This window comes from Pithys albifrons, chromosome 18 (genome assembly GCF_047495875.1).
Source record: "Pithys albifrons albifrons isolate INPA30051 chromosome 18, PitAlb_v1, whole genome shotgun sequence".
Classification (NCBI taxonomy): Eukaryota; Metazoa; Chordata; class Aves; order Passeriformes; family Thamnophilidae; genus Pithys; species Pithys albifrons.
In genome coordinates this window covers 3,576,592-3,599,637 of record NC_092475.1, presented here as the reverse complement: position 1 = coordinate 3,599,637, position 23,046 = coordinate 3,576,592, and the positions used below count along the sequence as shown (strand labels likewise).

The window sequence follows — 23,046 nt, the reverse complement described above, 5'->3', positions numbered from 1 at the left end:
TACAAGCTTTATTTTAATCTACATGAGATTACAGTAACCTAACTTTGTTAGACGACTGTATCTTCAATACTATTGCACTCCTGAGCGAGAGAGAGGCACTAACTGCTGAAAAAAACCAGCTTCTGATTTTCCAGATTGTTCATGGACTGGTATCATCACTCCTTGCAGGGACAGGCCATCTTCAGGTTCCAAGTTCAGCACAGATCACACATAGCAAATCAGCAGCAAACTTGACTCAAAGTGCAAGTGGTCACCTCAAAAAAACCCTTTTATTTGGGGACTAGCAAAGAACGTTTTTCACTGGCTATGCAGTCTGGTGAGCAAGTTCAAAGAACTGAAGTAAAATTAGAAAAAGAAAGCAAAACAGCAGGAGGGTGGTGAGTGTTTTTAATCAAACTTTCATCACTTTCAGTGTTGATGACAAGAGACAAACCACCCTCATATGCACAGTGCCTCTGTATGTCATACCAGGTTTCTGTCCCCCAACCCTTCCCCTCAGCAATGGCTCCTCACCGAAGCCAAGCACTCCTGATGGCAGGAGTGCTGGCCTGCTGTCTCCAAGTGCCTCAGGGCCGGTGGGTGCTTCAATGGCAAAATAGGAGCATGCCAGTAGCAGGGACCTAACTTAAAACACAGGGCAAAAATCTTCATGTGGCTGAGCCACAGGGCAGGTGTAACATACCTTGTAGAGCAGAGAAGGGGAGCTCCAGGAGTTCACAGGCAGCAGATGATAATGGCTCCCCAAGGATCCCAATGCTCCTTTTAACTGGCTGGGTGCCAGGGGATGTTGGCTTCAGCAGCCACCACGGTCTGCCTCACTCCACAGGCAGGGCTCAGGTCCTGAGCCAGCCCCTGGGCCGGCACAGCTCTGTCAGTGTCACAGTGGGAGTTCAGCACCAGAGCTGCCGTGTCACACCAGCCATTCCTGCACTATGACCTTTTCAAAGCCAGAAGTTCTCCTAAGTGAGTTTCTCAGAAGTTCTGGCAGACTCATCTTGGGTATGCTGATCATTATGTGGTCTTTCAGCAGACCTCCTGAAAACTCCTCTAGTCACGAAGGTTTAGGCCAGGCCTACACACAGGGCAGCCACATGACCCAGAGCATGGCCAGTAACAAAATACATATTACTTTTATTTCCCTGGTACTACTCAATACTTAGTGCCTCTCAGTATAGGCCTACATTGCATAATACAGCATTAAACAGACAACTTGACTTTCTAGGAGTTAATTCAGATGCCAGCAGTACTTCAGTTATAAGTGTATGGAACCTGGTGCAGCCTAGTTTTGTTCCGTGGGGAAGCACTCAGACCCAAAGGTTTAACTACCATCAGTCCTTGCAGACAAACATACATATGGCTTAAGAAGAAAAGTTTAAGTAAAACATAATTTAACAGTTAAGATAAACAAGGAGCAGTATATCCACATCCACTGCACTTGAGTCACAACTTCAGCTGGTACAATCTTGCCCAAATTGGCATTAAATTGGCACCAGCCTGTGTGCAGACAAGGCCTTTCTTCTCTTCACAACAGCACCTACAGCTCCCTACACCACTTTTACATTCTGACCTGTCTTCAGTGCACTGTTTTGCCCCTGCTCTCTTCACAGTGGCGTTTTCTTTTTTTCCCCTGCTCATACCACAGAAAGAAGAAGAAAGAGACACAACAAAAAGCATACACACATTATGCATGCCATAACCCTGGCATTTCAATATGCACATTTTGTGCTGGTGGGGTAATCCCAGTATCACTGCGTTCCCTTTACTAAGTCTCTGTATTTTGTTAGAGGTGCACAAGAACAAGCAGTCCAAGATCTTTAACTATACAGGCAGGCAAACACTATTCACTTTGTGAATAGCTTGAGTGCAAGTTCTGCTGCAGAAAAAATGAAAAAACCTGACAGGGGATAAAAAAAGGAAATTTTTATCACCAGTCAGGGCTCCCACTTCCAGGAGGTGGCAGCGTTGTCTCTTCGTAACTCCCCGCTGGAAAACAGGAGAGTGATCACAAACACTGTGGTTTTCTCTGAAGGAAACACTTCCCGTTCCAAGTCCCACTCATTTAACAACTTCTGTGGTACCAAATAAGGTAAATTGCCACAAGTCACACTCTGTCCGTTTGCAGTTACGTAAACAGAAGTTTAGAGGTTTGGTGTGACAAGTGCTTTTTACTCTGAAGTTCTGCCACAAGACAATTAATAGGAAACATATTTAATGTATGTGGGTTTTTAGCTAATAAACCCTCCTCACTCTCCTGCACACTTAGTTGCTTTTCTCAATAAAAGCAGCTAAGGTGTTTAAGCAATTTTAGCACCTGAACTGAGTAAATTATCAGCTCATGTATTCCTTTTAAATCCAGTAAGTCAGGTGAACTTCAAAGCACTGAAGCACTGATGAATACCTGGTATACTTAGGGCTGGTTAGTTAAAAACTGGGACACTGCAAATGTTTATCCTCTTCCCCTCCCCTTTAGGATACATTTTCTGTTTTAAAACTGTGGATACATTTGCTGCTGATTTCTATTTGAGAAGTAACAGCAAAAATACAGAAAAAAGTATCTTCCAAGTGTTGCTCTGTCAAAATGAATACCTGAGTTCAGGTGCTTCAGACACAGCCACTGATGCTGCTGACACACATCCGCATCAGCAAACTTCATGCCTGGAGTGTTCCTTTATTCCCTTTCCACTGGGCAGCAGTGAATGTAACAGACAAATTTGATATTAAATGTAATATGTGACACAAAAGCTCTCAGCAGAGTCAAATAAGCACTGGACACACACTGCTTTTATGGTTCCTTTGTGGAAAAAAGTGTTTGTATTGTGCTACCTTAAGCTTGTCCTCCTCCAGTGTAATTAAAAGTAACACTTCCTATTATTCTAAGACATCAGTCCGCGAGCAAAAGTGACACGTTTCAGAAATCATGCCAGGTGGTGCTTCCCCACAAATACCTCAAGGATCTTCCTAAATAAACCAGTCTGGTTTGCTTTCTTACATCTCCTGTGATATGACCTAAATTTTGATCATAACATGACAAAGTCAGAATTTCTGTCACAACATGGATCTCTGAACAATGTTCCCAAATCTTGACAATCCATACACTTCAATTTGGAATATCAAACTGGAAGCCAGGATGACTTCTGAAATTCAATATAAAATGATACTAAATTAATACCAATTTTCCTAATGAAAGTAAAAAGTAACTCTTCCAAAAGGAAATGTGGCTCATACCTAATTTTGTCTTGTATGTGTAGTTCAGATACTGCCTGCAACTTTAAAAGTACTTGTACTTAATATTCACTTATCCTGACAAGTTCAAGGTATGTCCCACTCCAGTTATGAAATCAATCAAAAGAATTGTTTTCACTGGGCACATAAAGATGGTAGATGGTGTCATTAATCAGGCACCAGATTTTGGTGTACAAAGTCACTGTTAAGTACAGCCCTAACTCATCCCCCCCGAAAACACAGAAAAATTAGTAAAAATGACAAATTAAGGGAGTAACAGAAATAAACCCCCCAATACTTCTATATAACTGCACAGCATTAAATATCCCCCCCTTTTTTTTTATAAATGCAGAGAAGGGGGCCTGGCAGTGGGCTTAGAAGCATATATACTATATGCTCCTAATAGCCAGTACATGTTTTAGAGTGGCTTAATTTTCTTCTTGGTACTACTTAACAAACCTACTGTGTCATGTAATAACGAAATCTTCCATCTGACAAGTATGGAGTGAATGTATAAAGGAAATCCATGTCTGAAGTGATAAACTGACTGATGGAAAGAGTATTACAGGGAGTAATTCTGCTAATCATGTTAAGTTTCCTTAATTCCTAAAAGGCCTCGTGCACTGAAGTCACAAATAAGGATTTGCTGAACGTGGCTGGCAGCTCTGGGAGAACGTGGGCAGCATTCTGAGACACTGCATGAGGAAGGATCCCATCCTTTGCCTCCTCTGGACTGCAAGTCCTTCAGAACCCATGTTCAGAAATACTCATTTCTAAACAGGGAGTCACTTTAGGATGTGTCTAAAACAAATGGTATGTTTGGTCCCATGAATGTGTTTTCCACGACAGATTAGCTCAGACTTAAGAGTTCTCCCTTTTTGATACCTGAAGTGAGAGGACTCTTAGGAATGACCCTAATGCTGTAACTTTCTAGGTTTAGAACAGCATATAAAAACTTCTTAAATAAATAAAATCTGGTAGAATGCTCTTGCAGATGGTGCACTGGCAGATTCTGAGGAATATTACAGCTCAAACTCATCCATCAAAAAGCAGGACACATTTTTTACAAATACACAGACAGTTTAACTGGGCATTAAGTAATGGCATAGAGTCCCCACATATCAGTGTAACTTACCTTAACAAAAGCAATCAAATTCTTCCTTGCATTTGGTATGAGAGTTCTTCATCACACAAATGAGGTTGTTCTCTATTTGTTACTAAAGTTTGGTATTTACATATATTTACATATACATTACTATTTAGCTACAGGAATCCAGTTTTCTATTGGAATTAGTTAAATCTGTAAAACTTCCACTATGGTAAAATTTAAGAGCAACTTCCTCTATGAAAACCCTCAAACTTTCTGCCTAAAAACCTGTATTCCTGTCTCCTTGGAAAAAAACAAATCCTACAGCAATGAAGACATTTTAAGTGAGATGGTTCTATGGACACCTATAATTGTACTGAACAGAAAGTGTCAAAAAAACTGACATGTAAAATAAGCACTTATAGTTTCATTTATGTCCTTCTCTCCTAATTTTAGTTATGTTTAAAACACTTCTTTCTGACAAAAAAGCTAAAGTTTCTTTAAAAGAATCTTAAAAAATGCAAGTCAATTAAAATAAGTATCTTGAAGGGAGTTCACTAAAAAAAGAGGCACAAGGCCTAAGCAACAAAATACTTCAGGAAAAACTATAATAATTTAAACATTTGATGTGGGCAAATACCATTATAATGTACCTCATAAGTGCACTGCATGCTATGACAAAGAACAGAAATTTGGGTTAGCTGTTGTTCCTCCAGTGTTTAAAAATTATCTCTAAAAAAATATTATCTTCAATATCACTTAAAAACTTATCAGTTACTGTACATAAAAGTTCAATAAGGTTTACCTCTGAAAATAGAACGTGAATTGGCTGAAGTGTGTTTACAAAAGCTGTGAGCACTGGATTTCTGAATTCATTAATCTTCAAATGAGCAAGCACGACACCAGGTGGTGTGGTTTGTGAAATGTCAGATTGCATCTGAAGTTCCATAACTGCATTATAAAATGGAGTCAGTCAAAACTGTCATAAGCAGAAGGACTTGTTCAGGCTTCAAACAGTATTTACTTACCTTCATATGAATTACAAGGATGCTACTCAAAACCTGCAAAAACATGCAAGGCAGTAACTCTGCCCAACATCCACCTGCGATGTGTTCTTGTGTGTGTGGATAATGTGTGGAGAATGAACACAGAAAGCAAAAAAAACAGGGAAAAAAAAAGGTAAGAAGAGTTCTGTCTTCCCCAAAAATAACAGAAAAGAATGGTCTTTAAATTATCTCATGTAAGGAAGAAAAGCAGCAGGAATATACTTGACAGTTAAAAGCTGTTTGCAGAAGTGTCAAGTATCGCTGGATACCACGTTGGAGATTTCATTCTTGGCACCAGGCACTGAAAATGCAAGACCTGAGAGACAGGTGCCCAATCTAAATCACAAAAATACAATTCAAATTAGTACAGGCGATTGCTGATTCATGGTGCACACTGCACAACCTTCTTGTAAAAGTTAACACAAATGTATCAATACTTACCTTCTAGACTAGAAACAGACACTGTCTCTATGGGAAAAATTTGAAGCTTAACCATGTAGTTTTCATCCAGAAATCAGCTGGGTAGATCAACAGGCTCTTAAATCATACAACTGTCATATGATACAAATGAAACTTCTAAAAGTGTCTCTCATTTGTGTGTATCTGTGTGAGAATCTTTGAAGGTGGAGAAAAGTAGCTTGGTGCCACAGTAAGAAAACCCCCCCAATTCCTAAACTCCCTAGTCTTGCAGAGCCAAGAATGGATGGGTACTCAAAGAAAATATGATTATTCAGGAATATCCCTATGCAATACATACATTTGAACAACAGTGCAGGTGAAATGGCAGCAGTCCTTTCAGGCTTTACAGCATTGTAATTATGATCGCTGGCCCAGGACGGTGTCACGGGTTCTGCTGGTGCCTCTCTGGCAACAGGTGGAGTGTTTGCCTCAGGCTTGGCCACTGTCACAACAGTCTTCTTCACAGTCACCTCCCTTTTCTCAGGGAATTGTCTCTTTTGGTTTGAAAGTGGTTTGATACTTGCCTGTACAATTAAAAGAAGCTTGATTACTAATGATCATCAAATATATTCTGTTTTACAAATAAGCAGAGATACAGTTGCACACATGTACACCAACTGCTTTTACAGTAAACTCCTGTAAAGAACCTGAAATGACAATTTCACATTCAAATCCATAAAGCAAAGGTGATATACAGGGTAACTTCAGGAAAAGGGAATGGTTAAGAAACCACCTCAAAACAACAGTATTTGGGGGGGTTGTTCCTCTGAAATACATCCACTCTACAGTGGTTGCAAAAGGAAACAGAGGGCTCTGTTTTCATCATTGTTCTTCCCAAAGCACACATACTATAAAGTCACAGTAGGTCCAAATTACTGCCCAAACCCCAGTAATTTAGAGTTTAACAAGGCAAAATTAATTTGAATTGAATTAAAATAAAGAGTATGCTTATACATTTTGAAGGTAAATTAATTTTGAATGACAATTTTTTTAACTGCATTGCCATCTGGAAGACCTTTGCAAGAGACTGTCTCCATCTAGAGGCAATTAAGATTTTTTAAGAAGTGACAAGAAAACATTTTACTGTCAGAAGAATTAAACAATGCTGTTACCACAGAAAAAGGCAAGAGTACAACAACAACAAAATAATAAAAACCTGCTCTACAATGCAGGACCTGGCAATTTTATTTGACTCAAAAAAGAGAGCACAGAAATAAGCCACTGTGCTTCAGGACAACTGTTCTGGGGCATGAAGATGAGCTTACCTGCTGCTGGGATTTTGGCATGCCAGGTTTTTCAGACTTTGGCTTGATCTTCTCCTTAGGTTTAGGTTTTGTGTCTTTGCCAGAGCTGAGGATCTTCATGGTGGCTGCAGCGTGTTTGAGGATGCAGTCGTTGCTGCAGTACACGGAGTCGGGCTGGGCCACGTTGAAACAGCCGGGACCGATGCACTTGGATGCACCAGGAGCTTCCAACACCTGCAGAGTGAGAGGGAGTGAGCTGAGCCTTCAAGGGGGAAACAACAGGAACGTGCCTTTACAATGTGGAGAAATGCTCACACATGTGTAGATGCAGCTCTGGCAGTGACCTGCACAACGGCCAGCGTGGAAACCACCATCATTCAGGACAGAACAGAAACAACCACACAAAGGTAAGAATTTCACTACCAACACATTATTTTCAGAATGCACTGCATTTTCAAGTGGTTGATCTGCTGGCACTCAAATAAAGGAGCCTGGCTTCCTACACTGTCAACTCCCATAAGCACACAAATGTTTTTCTTCTGGTCCTCTAAATGATGTGAGGAATTTTAATAACTCACATCTGGTTTCTCATTATCAAGGTCTCTAAACCACATTTTACTTCTACATCCCCATCAGCTGCTGTGCCCAGCCACGCACAAGGGCAAGAGGCAGCACTCAGCCTTCAGGTGTACAGATTATCCTTGCTCTGGAGATTTAGCAATTTTAAATGTAGAAGTCTCCAATTTAGATAAAAGCAACCATTTTCCCAGACAACTTTCCCATAGTCTCCTACTTCTAGCACATTTAGAGGTTTGTATGTGCACTCTGTATTTTCCTCCACTTCAAAATTACTCTCCATTTATATTGAGGTGCTTCCTCTTCAAATGTTAAGATTCAGAAAACAGCACATTCCTTGAGAACAGAGTACATTAGGCCAAAGTTTAGAAATATTTGAAAGCTTTTTAGGCTCCAGCATTTTACCTCTGGATATTATGCTTTAATTTCTCTTCTAGGTTACTCATAAAAATGAGTAACACTCACAACTACTGTCATTCTAGACAGCTCTCACCATCAACAAACTGCCATTTGTAATTACCAAAAGTAACTTTTTCATGAATATTTCCAGTTAAGTAAGTATTTGCATAGTGGTTTTCCCCAGTCAAAGTCAGACAGCATTATCTGCTTCAGTCTGGGAAAACTTGGAATTGAGAATTTTCCCACAAAAACTGCTTTAGAATTCTTTTCTATCTTTTACAAACTTAACTGAGAAGATAAAGAATTATCAATTCATGTTCCTTAAGAAGCCCCTGAAACTGAGCTGCCATTTGTAATTAAGAGCATTAACTCAAGATGGTGACAAAACTTCCAATAATGCTGATTAGACAACTTGTTGAGTTTTAATCACAAACTGAAATTCTGCAGCTCAAAGTGCTTATGGGACAGCAATCAAAAGGAGTCTCTCCCAACAATTCTGATGGAAGAGAACAGATGAAGTGGAGCAATGAGAGTGTTCAGTCAGTGTAACAAAGTGATTGCACAGGAAAGAAGAGTGATCTTAAAGTCTGGAATGGGCAGGGAATTCCACAGAGTGGTGCTGCTTTATACAAGCCTTGGAGGGATCTCAAGTGAGGCTGAGGGACAGCATGTGCTGGAACACACACAGGTGTGACAGCCACTCCTCTCAGAGCACGGTACCACCTGGCAAACAAGCAGAGCAGTCCCATTCCACTGTTAAATGCCAAAAGAATACCTAAAATACATATAAGCATCTCTTCCACAAGAGGCAAGGAATTAATGATATTAAGTTTCTCTTTCATTAACAGAGAGATGGCCAACACACTCAAGTGCCTGGTCAGCATGCAAAGATCAGAGATACTCAACAACAGAGCCAATGCCAACAGCACTGGACTTTCAAAGGCATTTTTTCTGTACAAAGAAGTACAAGTGTATTTGAAATCAGTTTCAAGAACAGTTTTCTAAACATTTACCTTAAAATAGTAAATATTTTTATATTAAGCTGAAACTGTTCTGATTTGTACATTAATCTCACTGTGCTACTATAGACAGCTCTGATAAAAATTGATTAGAAGTGGGGGGATGTTCCAGAAACATTCAATGGAAAATGTACACCAGAAAAATTTCTCTGGAGAGATACTTGTACTCAAATTTACACTATTTATTCTACAGATGATATTGAAGTTTAGACATGAAAGAATAAATTAAAAAAAAATAAATTGCTGTTGGCATTTTAACAGCAAATTCAGTAAACATATTTTTCTAGATATAGAAAGAGGAAAATTGAATAGTTCAAGATGTTGGCATTACTACAAGTAGCTTAGGCAGGACAAATTCAACCACTGTGGCATGAAGTTTTCTTAATTCATGTACAGAGCTGAAGAAGTTTCTATGCATTTCAAATTGGGCATGGAACTTATTATCACAAAACTTAAACTTCTTTTAGATTTTGCAATAATTCAAAATATACATATTTAGGTTAAAAAAGGCAGTATAAAAGAATTCTCTATTTACTAATAACCTAAAGCAGCATCAAGACAAAAATCTGAACTTCAAAGATTAACTGGAAGTACAGACACTTGTCAGTGTGAAGCACAAAGTATCATTATCACTGTCCAAAGTTGTTTGAGATTATTTCAAAACTACTATAAACCAGTCCAAAATTCTAATATTTTATTAAAAGACTACCTCATTGACTTCCAAACGAGTATTTAGAAGAGGGAGAACAGCACAAACTATTTCTTTACATCTATATAAAACTTATAAATCCCTCACTTGAAAGCAACAGCTGTAAATCCTGTACTGACAGAGCTATGCATAAACTCTGCTAAACAGCACCATGTAGTGAGCTGTTCAGCTTCATGCTAAGCTTTAAAAAAACAAGTCAGATTTATAGCTGTACAAGCAACTCCTTGTCTCAATGATACATGAAAAATAAGAAACAATTAAAGTACTTACAGGTTGAAATATCTTTAGTTTTTTCTTCCCACTTGGATTTGCAGCTTTTTCAATCCTACCCTTGATTCCTTGGTCCTCTACTGATTTCTGTTCAATTGTTCCTATGCTTGTGAATTCTGTGCCATCCACATTCCCTTGCTCTGCTTTAGCTTCCTGCTGGTCTAGCTCTGCCACAGGCTCATCCTGTCCCTGGAGAATGGTGCAGTTGGGACAGATATAATCCTCACCATTCCTTTCCAACAATCGCCCTCGAGCCTCAGAAATACCCACGCAGTCACCATGAAACCATTCCTCACATCTATCACAACAGATCATAAACCTGAAAGAGAAACCCCACCAAGGAACAGTTAAAACACTGGGAAATGAAAATACAATTTAACATTCAACAGGAATTTCAAGCAGCAGAATGCAAGCATCCCAATAAAGCCCCAGTGCACAGTTCTGCCTTGCTGGTCACTTCTGTATTTCTTTTTCCTCTTTTAAGTATTTGTTATAAACTTCCCCCCAAACTTCAACAAACCAAACAGCTCATTTACATATAATCAAAAAGTAAACACAAGCATTTGGTTTACTTTTTCATCACAGAACAATTCCAGCTCCTTGCACTGCACCTCCAGTTGAACCCTTTGCCTACCTGTTGTTATGAGGCTGACGACAAATACAATACAGAGCGTTTGGGTCATAAATCTCAGACTCAGGTTTGCTTTTGGGCTGCTCTTCAGGCTCTTCATCTGTGGCCCCCTTGGCACTAAGGGCAGGCTTTTCCTCCTTCTGATCCTGGAGATCTTCAGTGTCTTCCTCAATCACAACCACCTGACTGGCGATCTCAGTGCCATCTGCAGCTTCAGGCTCCTGTTTGACAGGCAGCTCTGATTCCACCTGTTTCTCACTCAGGACATCCCCTGCTTTGGTGGGATCTTGTTCTGAATTCCTTTTCTTCAGGTGGTTCTGCACATCCTTCAGTGCAGGTTTCTGTTCAACACGTTTCTTCCTCAGTCGATTCTGCAGTTCCTTTAGTGTTAACCCATCGCTATCACTATCAGAGGTAGCATCTTCCTCTTCCTCCTCTTCCTCCTCCTCTTCTTCTTCCTCTTCCTCCTTCACCCGTCTGCTTTTAGAGCTTTTCTGATCTTTACAACTCCTCGTGCAAATCCTCCGAGTGACAGGCTTTGAGTCTGGAGTGCTCTCAACACTGTCCTCAGAAGCAGTTTCAGCGTCCGTGGCTGGACCAGATGCTGCTTCACTGGAATCTTCCAGAGTGGTGGGGACGCTCCTCCTGCCCCTGCGCCTCACAGTTGTCAGGAACTCCTCCACTCTCTCGGTGCGCTTTGGCTGCCGCCCGCTGCGCCTGAGGCTGAGCCCCCCCTGCTGCTGCTGGGGCTGCTGCTCACCAGAGTCCACATCGGTGTCTCCTGCGCCCTCTCGCTTGGCAATCGTGGTCCTTCGAAAGCCCCAGGTCTTCCTGAACTCTTTACTTGTAGGCTTGATAGACTTTTGTTCCTCCTCATTGCTTTGCTCACCTTTATCATCCAAAACTGATGCTAAAAACAAGGGAATAGTTACTAAAAATGCCTTTCCTTAAAACTCTTTTTTCAACGTTAATTATTTTCTCTGTGATGTATTTATCTCCACCTCTTATTATGACCCTCAAAGCAGATAAAATATTTTCCTGTGAATGCACTGCAACAGCAGTAGCACTTAAACACATCACTGATCACTGTGCCAACATAATCCAGCTGTTACAAAATGGATAAATATCATAATTTCTGCCAAATTGAAAAGGAAGAATCTTACCAGGAGAACTATTTTCCATGTTGTCAGTATTAGGTTCAGACTCCAAAGGCTCTGTGTTTACAGCTTGTTCCATAGTACAGCCAACACTGTCCCCACACTGAAAGGCTGAAGAGAAACATAAGGTTCAGAACTCTTAATTCAAAAATATTCATAAGCCTAATTGCTAAATATTTTGATGTAACCTCATGATTTTTTGTAACAAATACTCAATTTGTATTTCAAGCCACTGATGTTCCTTCAAAGGATTATGTTAAATATGAGTATTTGGATTTTAAACAAAATGGAAATACCCCAATCTTCCTTGTTAAAATAAAGTAGGTCTGTACCTTGGCTATTATATAGTTTAGCTGCTATTTTTAGGTTGTTTCAGAAAGACTGGTGGGTATTCAGGTTAAAGCAACACTTTTCCTTCACTATTTCTAACAAGGTTTATTGAATAAAAGAAATTATACAGTAAGGAACAAAATAAAAATCTCCCTGGAAAGATGAAACAAAAATCTGTATGGAATGAAATTTAAGAAAGGCTGTTCCTTGACATGGTTCTTTACAATGAGGTCTCCAGCCTACGTGATCTACCAGAATGACCCCAAAAAAAAAAAAGGAACAGATTCAGCAACTGTCAGGGATGGAACTACAGAAAAAAGAAAATCTGTGCTGACAACCTGGATCCTTTTTCCTCAAAAGTCTTTTCCAGCTCTGTAGGAGACTCTCCTATTTCAGGAGACAGAAGCAAGTGAGATAAATATAAGATCTGCATTTTAAGTAACTCAGGAATAACCTGGTTTGAATAATTATTCAAGTCAGAGTATTTCAAATGAGGTGCCTGCCATGGAACTGCCCCCAAACCAGCAGACACCGAGTGCTGCAGCCACTCCCATCACGCTGCTGACATGGAACTGCAATGGGCAGTACTGAGCACAGCTCAAGGAGGGACCTAAACACAAACAGTCCTCTGAAAACAAAGAATATCCCCAACTCTCCTCCCGAGAATGTTTCTGGAGTATTTATATGTGTGTTTAAGGAATTGCAGAGGGAAGCCAAAAGGGAACATGACAGAATTCCTAAGTAACAGTACTGGAAAACCAGGATTTGCAACAGCTGCACAGATCACAGCTCTGTTTTCAGAGACTTCCAGGAGCTTTTCCCAGTCCTGCAGGGTCCAACAGGGATAAAGGCTTCCCTGTCTCACACACTGCATCACCTGCACTGCTGTTCTAACACAATCCCTCTGCAGTGCCACCCTCTGCTTTCAGTGTTACATTTAATGCTGCTACAACAGGGACTGGTAACAGGCAATGGAAACACAAACATCCAAGCAGATGTAAATTAACACTTGAGTTGTAACTTCAGTGTCTCATTTCAGTGAGATACTGTAAATGTCACTGTAAAAGGAGCAGACTTCAGAACAACAATTCAAATAGCAGCTGTTTCCTTTTAGCACTAGAGACAGGATAAAAAGTGAAATTTGAGTCTGCAGTACACAGGTACAAAGCCGACACTGATTCAATCCAATATGAAATTCCATTAAGTTCCCCCTCAAAAAAATCACTATTTTTTTATATAACAGCACTGAAATTACATTTATACCAGAAAGGTTGCAACAGAAGTAAGAGAACGAGTCAAAACAGTTAAAGTTCATCTCTGTTTCCCCTGGAAGATGCAAAACTGTTAAAAGCTGCAAGCAGAGGTAATTCTGAGAAATAAATTCCAGATAAAAAGAACTAAGAAAGCTCCTCCATGTCCTCTCTAAGCTTTACCTGACACAGCATTAGAGGTTTGAAGGGTTTCTCCTTGAAGAGCAGAGCCAGAGGAGGGCAGCACAGGATCAGAGTCATTCAGCATCATCCACCCAGCACATGCTGAAATTCCTGACTCAGGAGTGCCAGACTCGATCTCTGAGCTGTCAGCAGGTCCAAATGCTGATCCAATCAACCCTCTTTTTCCTGCTGGCTCCTGGAAAAGAAAAAAGAGACAAAATAAGGCACTGATATGTTTATTAACTTATCTTGCCATTGATTACCTAAATTTATATTTTTGCCTCTGTTACTTTTTATAGCAAATTCCATTATTTTGTCTTCTTGACAGTTTTGCACTTCCAGAAAAACCACTGCAACTGGAAAGAAAAGTCAAAATAAAGCAACACCACCTCTCCTCTTACCAATGGCTGAGACCTTGGAAAGAAATACAAAACACAACCACATTCTCACGAATTTGTTTAGATCCAATTAAGATTTCCAGAAGAGTAACAAACTGTAATCAAGATTCTATTCCATGTACAGTATTTAAAAGCCTCAGGGTGGAATTTACTCAGCAGACAGTGAAATGAACATACAAAAATGTTTTTAAACTCCATCAGCACGACCTGGGTTCCAGCAGGGCAGATTTACTGGTTTATACACAATTCCATCCCAGCAGACACGCTCTGAGCACCAGCCTGAACATCAGAAGGAAATGTCTGCATTAACCCAAAGTAACCCACCAGACTACAGGAACACTGGAAAAGAATCTGGAAGGAAAAGGAGGATGAGCTGGACAAGATGAACCAGACTATAAAATAAAGCAGTGAAGGCAAAAGGACAAAACTGACCACAGACTGTGTGTGTCAGAATTCTGCAATTAAAGATGCAGAGGAACTGCCAGAGCAGCTGTCAGACACAACTAAGACATTCATTCTTCTTTCAAAGGAGTAAAAACTGTTTATAAACACTCCAGGTGGGGAGATTCTGTTTTAAAACAGATTAGATAATCCATGCCAATAAAGTCTGGCTTTGCTTTGTAAAGAATGACTTTTTTTTTTCCAAATCTCTCAAAGCCCGAACTCTTCAAGCATCTTTGTTCTTTAAATCCACTTTTCACTCCCGAAGCAATGACCATCTCTGGTGCTCTCCAATGCCATGTCACTGTCCCAAATAAAAGGAGAGTGCAAAACACAAACTCCTCCTCAAATCTGATTTTCATCAGTGCATCACTTTATTATCTCAAATAAATCTAAAGATTTGTATGACTGTGGCAAGGCAGAATTAGGAAAGACAACGTGAGAGCAGAGTTAGACCCACATCAGTTGTCATTCCCCTCTACCTTCACTCCAGAGGATTATGTATCTTATGATATTCTTTCCCTCAGTCAACTGTTCCCACTCCAAAAATAGGAGGAAAAATTAAACAATAACAAAAAAGAAAACAGAACAAACTAACTATAAAACCCCTGGTGCTGTATCTCATGGCATTGAATACCTGCTCTAATGAGTACTTTGCTCCACTGTCTGAATCAGAGATTATATCCAGGGAGACCATCACTGAGTTTAAAGGACCTTCTCCCACTGTGTAACTCTGCAATAACCTTCCCATCTCCCTGTTCAGAATCTCCAACTGATCACACACCATGCAATTTTTAAGTGATATGCCTAAAGGAAGAGGGGAAAGTCAGCTGATCACTTCTTGTTTAACTCTGTATTGAACTATGAAACAAACTGTGCCTCTGGATCACACATAAAGTGCAACCTGTTTGAGCAATTCATCTGAGACACCCTGAGAAAGAGTCATTCAAAGGATTTGTTCATGGTGCTCTACCTGGGCATTCAAGGCCCCACGTGCAACACACTCTGTAAATGATGTCTGAGCCACCGACTGTGTCACCACAACATTCCAGCCCCAGAACCGGCACAGCCTCCTGGCAGACACGGCTGGCTGAACCCAACCTGCCTTTTACAGAATTAGTCACTCCCCACCCAGTGGGGGCCGCAGCTCTGACTGAACAGCAAACAGCACTAACACCAATAACAACTGAAAATCAGGAGATGCCACACCAGAAAATTCTTCATTTTGCTTTAGTAGATGTTAACTCATTGATATTACCTGTATCAACCTACAGTAAAAAACTTTTACAGAACTGCAATTTAATTTCAAACTTGAGAGATATAAACTTAAAACACTAATATTGGAGCACCCCTGCATTTGCTGTGAAATACTTGGTTGTTCCTTATTACTCAGTATCAAACCCAGACACACAGGGCTGCAGGAGCACAGAGGCCAGGACTCACATTCAGCATCCCTGTAAATACGTGTGGTTTTCACTATTCATGGACTGAAGAAATACCAGGGCACAACCAGCAGCCAATTTAACAACAAACAGAAAAGAAAATCCCAAATTTCAAATCCTACTACTGCAACTCCTGACAATACATATTACACATCTATCCTCCAACACACTTTCATTAAACAAACAAAACCATTACTGGTAATCTCACTCCACTTTGCTGGAAATATATTCTCTCCTCCCCACATTCAGACAAAACCTCTCACAAAGCACATTTACCTACAGACTCCCACTGTAACCCAACACTGTAATCCCAAGCAAAAAAGGAGAGAGATTATCCCAGGCAGTAACTCAGAGCTGAGATGTGAACGGCAGGACCTGCAAGGAGGACACCTGGACCTGCTGGTGGTGCCCCAAAACAGCATCTTAAGCTACAGACAGAGCAGTTTTTAAAGAACACCAACATTTCCCCACCTTTGTGTTTGCATTTTAGATAAAGGCCAATTCAATAAATCACCTATAAAGAGACATTTAGATCAGGATCTCCCTCCTGTTTTTTCCTCTTATTTCCCTGATGAGGAAATAAAACCCCAGTGGGTACTCTGAGGGCATAAAGGTTTTGTCTTTTCTAGAACTTAGCACTTGAACTGCATTAAGAATTCCCTGCTTCAGTTAACTGGGAAGACTATATAAATGATCTTGAAAGACACCTTATTAATAAAATGTTTAACTTAATTTCTCGCTTATCTGAGAACTTACATTAAAAAACAACTGTCAGTATTCAGGGTAAATTCCTCAGTTTCAGCTTAGTGGGGACCTTATTTAGTTTCTTGAGGAATGTGTATGAAAGACTAATGATCTTTATTGGCTCATTAATGTCAATTCTCAGTCACAGCTGGGTAACAAAACATGCTGCACCTCATCCCCTGATCTGGGATGTCAGCAGCCTCCAGCACTCAGACAACTTGCTGCAATCTGCACCAACTCAGGTATCTCAGAGATTACACCAGCCCCTTGCATGGATAGTTAGTCCAAATTATTAATATCTGACACCTGTTTTCTCATTCCCTGCTCACACTGAGAAGTCCACAGAAGGATGTTCTTGATTCTGAAAGATCTCATGCACACCTTCACACACTGAAGCTCCAGTTACTGTTCTAGACACATTATGGAAATTCAATGGCCAGGGCAGAAAAACAGCCACGATGGACAAAATAAAGTTCTGACCATGAGGTCAGTGAGAAGAGAAGACTCTTTGCATCTGTGAAGAAATTCAAAGCATAAGGGTCTTACACCTTCCAGCTGTTCAAAGCAGGTACCACTCACCAGTGACCATTTCCATGTCTGTCCTGACAAAAATCCAGCCCATCCCAATTTAAGGCACCAGCTTCAATTAGAGTGACTTGTAAGTGGCCTTGAGTTGTATTTTTCAGTGAATTTCTTCAGAATTAGAAGACTTGATATTGAAGGTATTTGACTAGAACCAAAATATCCAGGATAGGTTTCTTAAATAAACTACAGGGTGTTATGAACAGGGCAGAATGTACCTTCCCAGAACGAGGTAACAGCAATTCCAGCCATAATTACACTCTGCAGACTTTATTCCCTGTATAAGAGGCACTGGGCTTGGTCTCCTTTAAGTGTTAAAAAATTCTTAATATGAAAATACAGCAATATTACATGAAAAAAACCAAACCTGAGAACTCATATTAGAACATAATTTCTGATGCAAATAAAAGAAATGTTGGCGTGGCTCAGCTTATGCATTGCCACTCAGAAGAACTGATCCCACTGAAAATTACTTTGTATCCCTATTTGTCAAAAATGCCAGCTGGGAAACCTTCACTTTCTGTTAAACAGCAACAAACTGAATCAACAAGCACTACAAAAGCAGCCCGAAGGACACCAGTGGGGCAATGCTCACTTGGCTTGCATAAAATCAAAGTATTTCAATGCTTATAGTCAGACCTAGAAGGATAAAACCGAAGAGAAATAACACTTCAAAACCTGTAACTCTTATCTGTAAGTGCTTTGCTGTCTATCATTAAACACTAATTTAATCCCAGGATTACAAACAAAGCTGTGACCTCAACTACCTGCAATACCAACAACCTGGAAGGGGCAGTTCATTCCTTCTTATTCCACAGTTAATGTATTATTCCGGTTTAAAAAAAAATAACAAGCTTTTAAATTTTCAAGATGTAGATTGAGCAACGTCTAACTCAGTAACACAGTCGTGTTCCTCAGGAACAACCCAGCCTAAATTTAGAAATGTGCACCCTTCTTCATGCGGGAAGCAGCAACAATTCCACACAAATATGAGCAGGGCTTTACAGCCAAATGAAGACAAAGTATCACCCAGATCTACTTTTAAGGTAGATTTTAGGATTGGAGAAGCATTTCACTCTCTGATGCACAGACACAACATGGTATTTATTTGTCAGGGATGGCACCACAGACACGCAGCCCCCACACCTCACACCCACCCAGACCTGCTGCTCCTGCACTCCTGTCCCCACCACCCATTACAGAGACTGGTTCTAGTCCTTGCAAAGCCTCATGTTCCAGTGTTACAGAGGACCCATCAAGTTCCTCCCAAAAGCAATGGACAAGAACCAAACGGATTAGTCTGTGAGATGAGGCTGCCCCAAGTGGTTGAACCAGCAGACAAAGACTGTGCACCCTTTGAGGGTGATGGACTGAAAGGGTGAGATGCACCCACAGCACAAAGGGAAAGCTCCCCCAGAGACACCTGAGAGCACCAAGGGGATCAGATCTCCAGGTGGGGCCTTGGAAAAAAATAATTCAAAGGCTTCTACACCTCTGTGGAGATCCTCTCTTCAACATCACTGCCCAAGGCAGGAAGTGAAGGGCTACAAGCCCCTGTCACAGAGCTGTGCTGGCCTTACTGGTGCAATCACACCTGCAGAGTTGCACTTTTACCTGTGTGTGTTTGCAGGTGGGGCAGGGGAGCCCCACACAGGGCAGGGGGTGTGTCGGGGCAGCTGCACCAGAACCACCACAGCTCCTTCCCACACCGGCACAGGCCCCTCCAAGCAGGGAACCAGCAGCTCATCCCGGGTAGGAAAAAAGACTTTGAAATTCACTCAAATTCCTTGAAAGAAGGAGTTACATCAGCCAACACTTCCTAAGGTATCTGTGTAGGCAGGGCAAGATTTGACAGCACAGCTCTATGTCAGTAGCTGGGAAAGAACTGTGACAACTGCACTGACAGAACTGCAGTGACCCTGAACACAGAGCACCAACACTGACACATCCTACAATACAGGAGGGCCATAACTGCTTGACAAATAAAATTCATACTGATTTTAGTGTTTTCTGCATTTGTAAAAACGTCACCTAATGTTAGGAGGAAAGAAAAGTATATACACATGTTATTTTTACATTTTAGTCAGAGCTCCATGGGTGGTTGGTAGCCCAGGCAGATACTGACTAAAAGACTTTCTTTTTTCACTACTCCCACAATACTTTCTGAAGCCTTTAGTCACATTCTTCTGAGTAAGAGAATCCCACAGCTGCCCTAAAAACGAAAATTTACCCAAAAATAAAATAAATTGAAATTTTGGGTCATGTTTGCTTCAGCTTTCAAAATCTGAACAGTATGAGCAAAAATCAAGAAACAGATTTGGCTCATGAGGGAAAGTTGTAATCAGAATCAAGGCAGCACAGATTGCTCTGCTAGTTTCTTTTTCCCTTTTATACAGATTTTAAAAAAAATTAAGGCATCTTTCCATGGTCAAAAGCTCAGACTTAAAACCCAAGTATAACCATTGCTGTATAAGAAACCTTCTAAAGGCCCCAGTACTCACCAATTTTACGCTGTGGTTCTAAGTTCACACAATAAAACTCTCTCTGATTGGGTAAATATCTTTACCATTCCTTTTCCATCACCTTGAATGAAAATCCTTTGCAAATACACACTATTTATTTGTCTAATGTTCAATTTCTGCTACTGAACTTTATCTCTTCAGCAAATGCCCAGAGAACACGGTGCTCTGGGAAGCCAATCCACACCCTCTGGCATTCCTCCACCAAGGAAATGAGTTCTTTATTCAGGCTGTTGGGAACACTCAGCTATAATCCCAACAGCTCAATCCAAGGACCTCACAGTTTAACTCTTGCTCATCCCACAGTCTGTTTAGTTTTAAATAATTTGTGATGTCTGAGCCTATCAATACAGCTGTGGAAGAAACAAAATCATGTGGTTTTGCACTTCCCCCTTATTTCATTTGCAAAAAGGGAGCTAAAATATAACTCATGAAACCAGCTCTAATTTTTATGCCTATTTCATAAAATTACTTCATTACACAAAGTTAAACAGAAATTAACCTCTTCAAAGTCTGGTGAAACGCGGCAATTACAGCACGCTGATTATGTCATTTCAGATGCAGTAAACACAGCGGAGCTTCCAGTTTTGATCAGGGTTTGCTGGGAGAACACACAGAATGCACATTTAATCTGTGTGGTTTGGATCCCTAACGAGAAATTTAAGCTTTTTAACCTCAAAGTCTATCAGTGCTCTTGAGACCACCACCATTATCAGAACTGAGGAGTGTCCCCTTATCTCAGAACCTGTTAGATAAAAACTTGAGAGCGGTTCAGTCCTCCAAGCGTTAACTGAGAGAGGATCCTGCCTGAGGACAGGCCTGGCTGCCCAAACAGGAACCAGCTCTCGGGGAAATCTTCCTTACATTCAAATCCTCTCCTTAATTCCCCCACCACGGCCCCGCTGCTGCCGGCACTGCCAGAGAATAAACCCAGTGCAGACACCACCACTTGTATCAACTAAACCATCTCACCCTGCTCTTAACAACTACAGGCCCCTCTTTCCCTTTAATAAGTTACATTTTACAACCCTCAGCCCAACCCCTTTGATCTTTGCCCCTTCCCTCCCAACGAGTATTTCCAGATAAGTTTCAAGCTGTAACAGACTTAAAATCCCACAATTGTGAATTGCAACTAAAAAGACAATTACTATCTTAAATCAGGAACAAATAATGTGATCAACTGCCAGAAAAATCTTAGCAGTGAAACTGGATTAAGTAGAACAAAGTGGCTTTTGGTGAGTCCACGAGACACAGAAAAATTATTTATTCAATTTTATTTACTAACTTAGACTTGACTGTATTTGTATTGCTTTGGGGAGTTTCAGGGGTTTGGTGTTTGTTTTTATAACTCAAAACATATCTCTTAGTTACACGAACACCCTCTGAAGCACCGTGTGAATTACACACATTTGTTTATATTATTCTTTTACATTTCAACAGTTTTAAGATCCGTAGACCTTTTCAAAGTGTTCAAATATTTGCAGCACAGCAAAACCTTCATTTATGTACGAGCAGAAATCAACTAAAATATCCTTTAAAGAAACAACACAAGAACTTTGTAGAAGGAAGTATTTACTTGAAAACACCAATTATTTGATTTGCAAATCACTGGGGCCTGAGAGGGGGCTGAAGGCCAACGTGGGCCTTGATCCTTCCTTTAAAACACCTTTCTGTGTGACACGTTCCTGGAACCACCAAAGGAAAAAAAATTAAGGCCCAACTGAACTGCTATTTTGAGCTTCCTTCTATATTTATTCCTATAGAAAGTTCCAAATGTCAAGGAAAGACAACAAGCAGCTGGCACACATAAAAGTGGAGCACAACCTAAAATATCTATTAGTTATCACAGGATGTGCTGCTCTTGTACAGTAACTACACATCGTTTTTCACTGACCAGCCAATTAAATTGGTTAAACAGCTGGCAATTTTTGCTTGTAGAAGCAGCACCAAGACAGCTGAAGGCAAACTCATTCGAATTACCACTTATAATAAAACTGAGAAAAATAGAAAGACAATAAAGTGGAAAATTTTTCATAAAATAAGGCAAAATATAGTTGAGTATCAGCTGCCAAAGAATTTACTTAAACAAGGCTGTGATTATTAAGTATTCAAAAGAGCTATTTCTGAAAAAAAAAAAATCTCAACTCTAACATCCAGCGGAAAAAAATAAACCACGGATTTTAGGAATGCTATATATATCCTTTTGAGTTAAATAAAAGGAATCAGCATTTTTTTGGTCTCCCTTAAATTTCTGGAAAGAAAACATGAAAGCTCATTCAAGAAAAACACCACGTTACACTGTTTCGAATTATTGAATGTTGAAACTGAAGTGCAATTGACATTATCTTATAACAGGAGACTGTGACATTCCTTCCAAGTTAAAAAAGGCGAGCTCAGACAGTGAGATTTTCATAGCAATCACTTGGAGGCATAAACTAAAAACTCTTTAACTGTACGAAACAGAATTTGGTCGCCACCAAAGAGTGGCTTTTACAGGCCACAGAAGCAGCTCCAAAACCATCAATCATCTCCAAGAGACGGTACTTAAGCACATTAGTGCCATTTAAGTACATTAATGCAGGGATAAGGGATGGTTGTTGAGAATGAATTTAGTAAATATTTAAAGCGAGCTAAATCAGAACACGATGAAGTTCAACCCCTCGTGTTTAACTCACCGATAAGGCGAACCCTCCTTTGCCCAGAGGGAACCACCATGTCCCCAGGGCAGGCCAGTCTCGGCACCGCCGCCCGGGTCGGCTTCGCTCGGGCGTGTTTCTGGGTCCCCAAAGGCGCTGCCTCTTCTCGGCCGCTCTGCCCGGGCCCGTGGGGCGGCGAAAGGCCCCGGCACGGCCGGTGTGGCCCTCCCGGAGCAGCCCCGGGGCCGTGGCCGGGCCCGACACACGCGGCCTTCGCTTCGCTCCCTCCCGCAACATGGAGGAGCCGCCCCGGCCCGGGCAGCGCCCGCTCGGCTCGGCCCCAGCGCGGCGGGGCCCAAAGGCTTCCCCTTTGCGGGGGCACCCCAAGGAGCCGCCGGTTCCCCCACACCGGGCCGGGCCCCGCTCCCTCAGAGCCGCCCCCCCTCACCCGCCTCCATTTTATCGCGACCCAAAGGCGGCCGCGCCGCCTCTCCCGCGGCCTCCCCGCAGCCTCTCCGGCCCCGACCCCGCTCCCGTCCCAGGGCTAATCCCCACCCGCCTCTCTCCCTCCCTCCCTCACTCACCACGGGCAGGGATCGCGGATCTCACCGCCGCCAGCACCGCGGGGTCTCAGCCGAGCCGCGCCGCCATTTCCTCCTCGCACCGCGGAGCGCCGGGCGGGGCCGCTCCGGACCTGCCCAC

The 23,046-nt window shown here is 41.3% G+C and overlaps 1 protein-coding gene across 1 annotated transcript in view; it reads right to left on the bottom strand.

Annotated features, from left to right (window-relative positions):
• The window catches only part of DIDO1 (death inducer-obliterator 1), a 47,288-nt gene extending 24,242 nt beyond the window's left edge, over positions 1–23,046 (bottom strand). The window contains exons 1-7 of the mRNA XM_071573116.1: positions 22,929–23,046; positions 13,583–13,778; positions 11,826–11,930; positions 10,666–11,572; positions 10,032–10,350; positions 7,080–7,292; positions 6,113–6,338 (exon numbers count right to left, since the gene is read on the bottom strand). Coding sequence (XP_071429217.1) covers positions 6,113–6,338; positions 7,080–7,292; positions 10,032–10,350; positions 10,666–11,572; positions 11,826–11,930; positions 13,583–13,670 — 1,858 coding nt within the window. The 5' untranslated portion in view covers positions 13,671–13,778; positions 22,929–23,046. The remainder of the gene's footprint in view (positions 1–6,112; positions 6,339–7,079; positions 7,293–10,031; positions 10,351–10,665; positions 11,573–11,825; positions 11,931–13,582; positions 13,779–22,928) is intronic.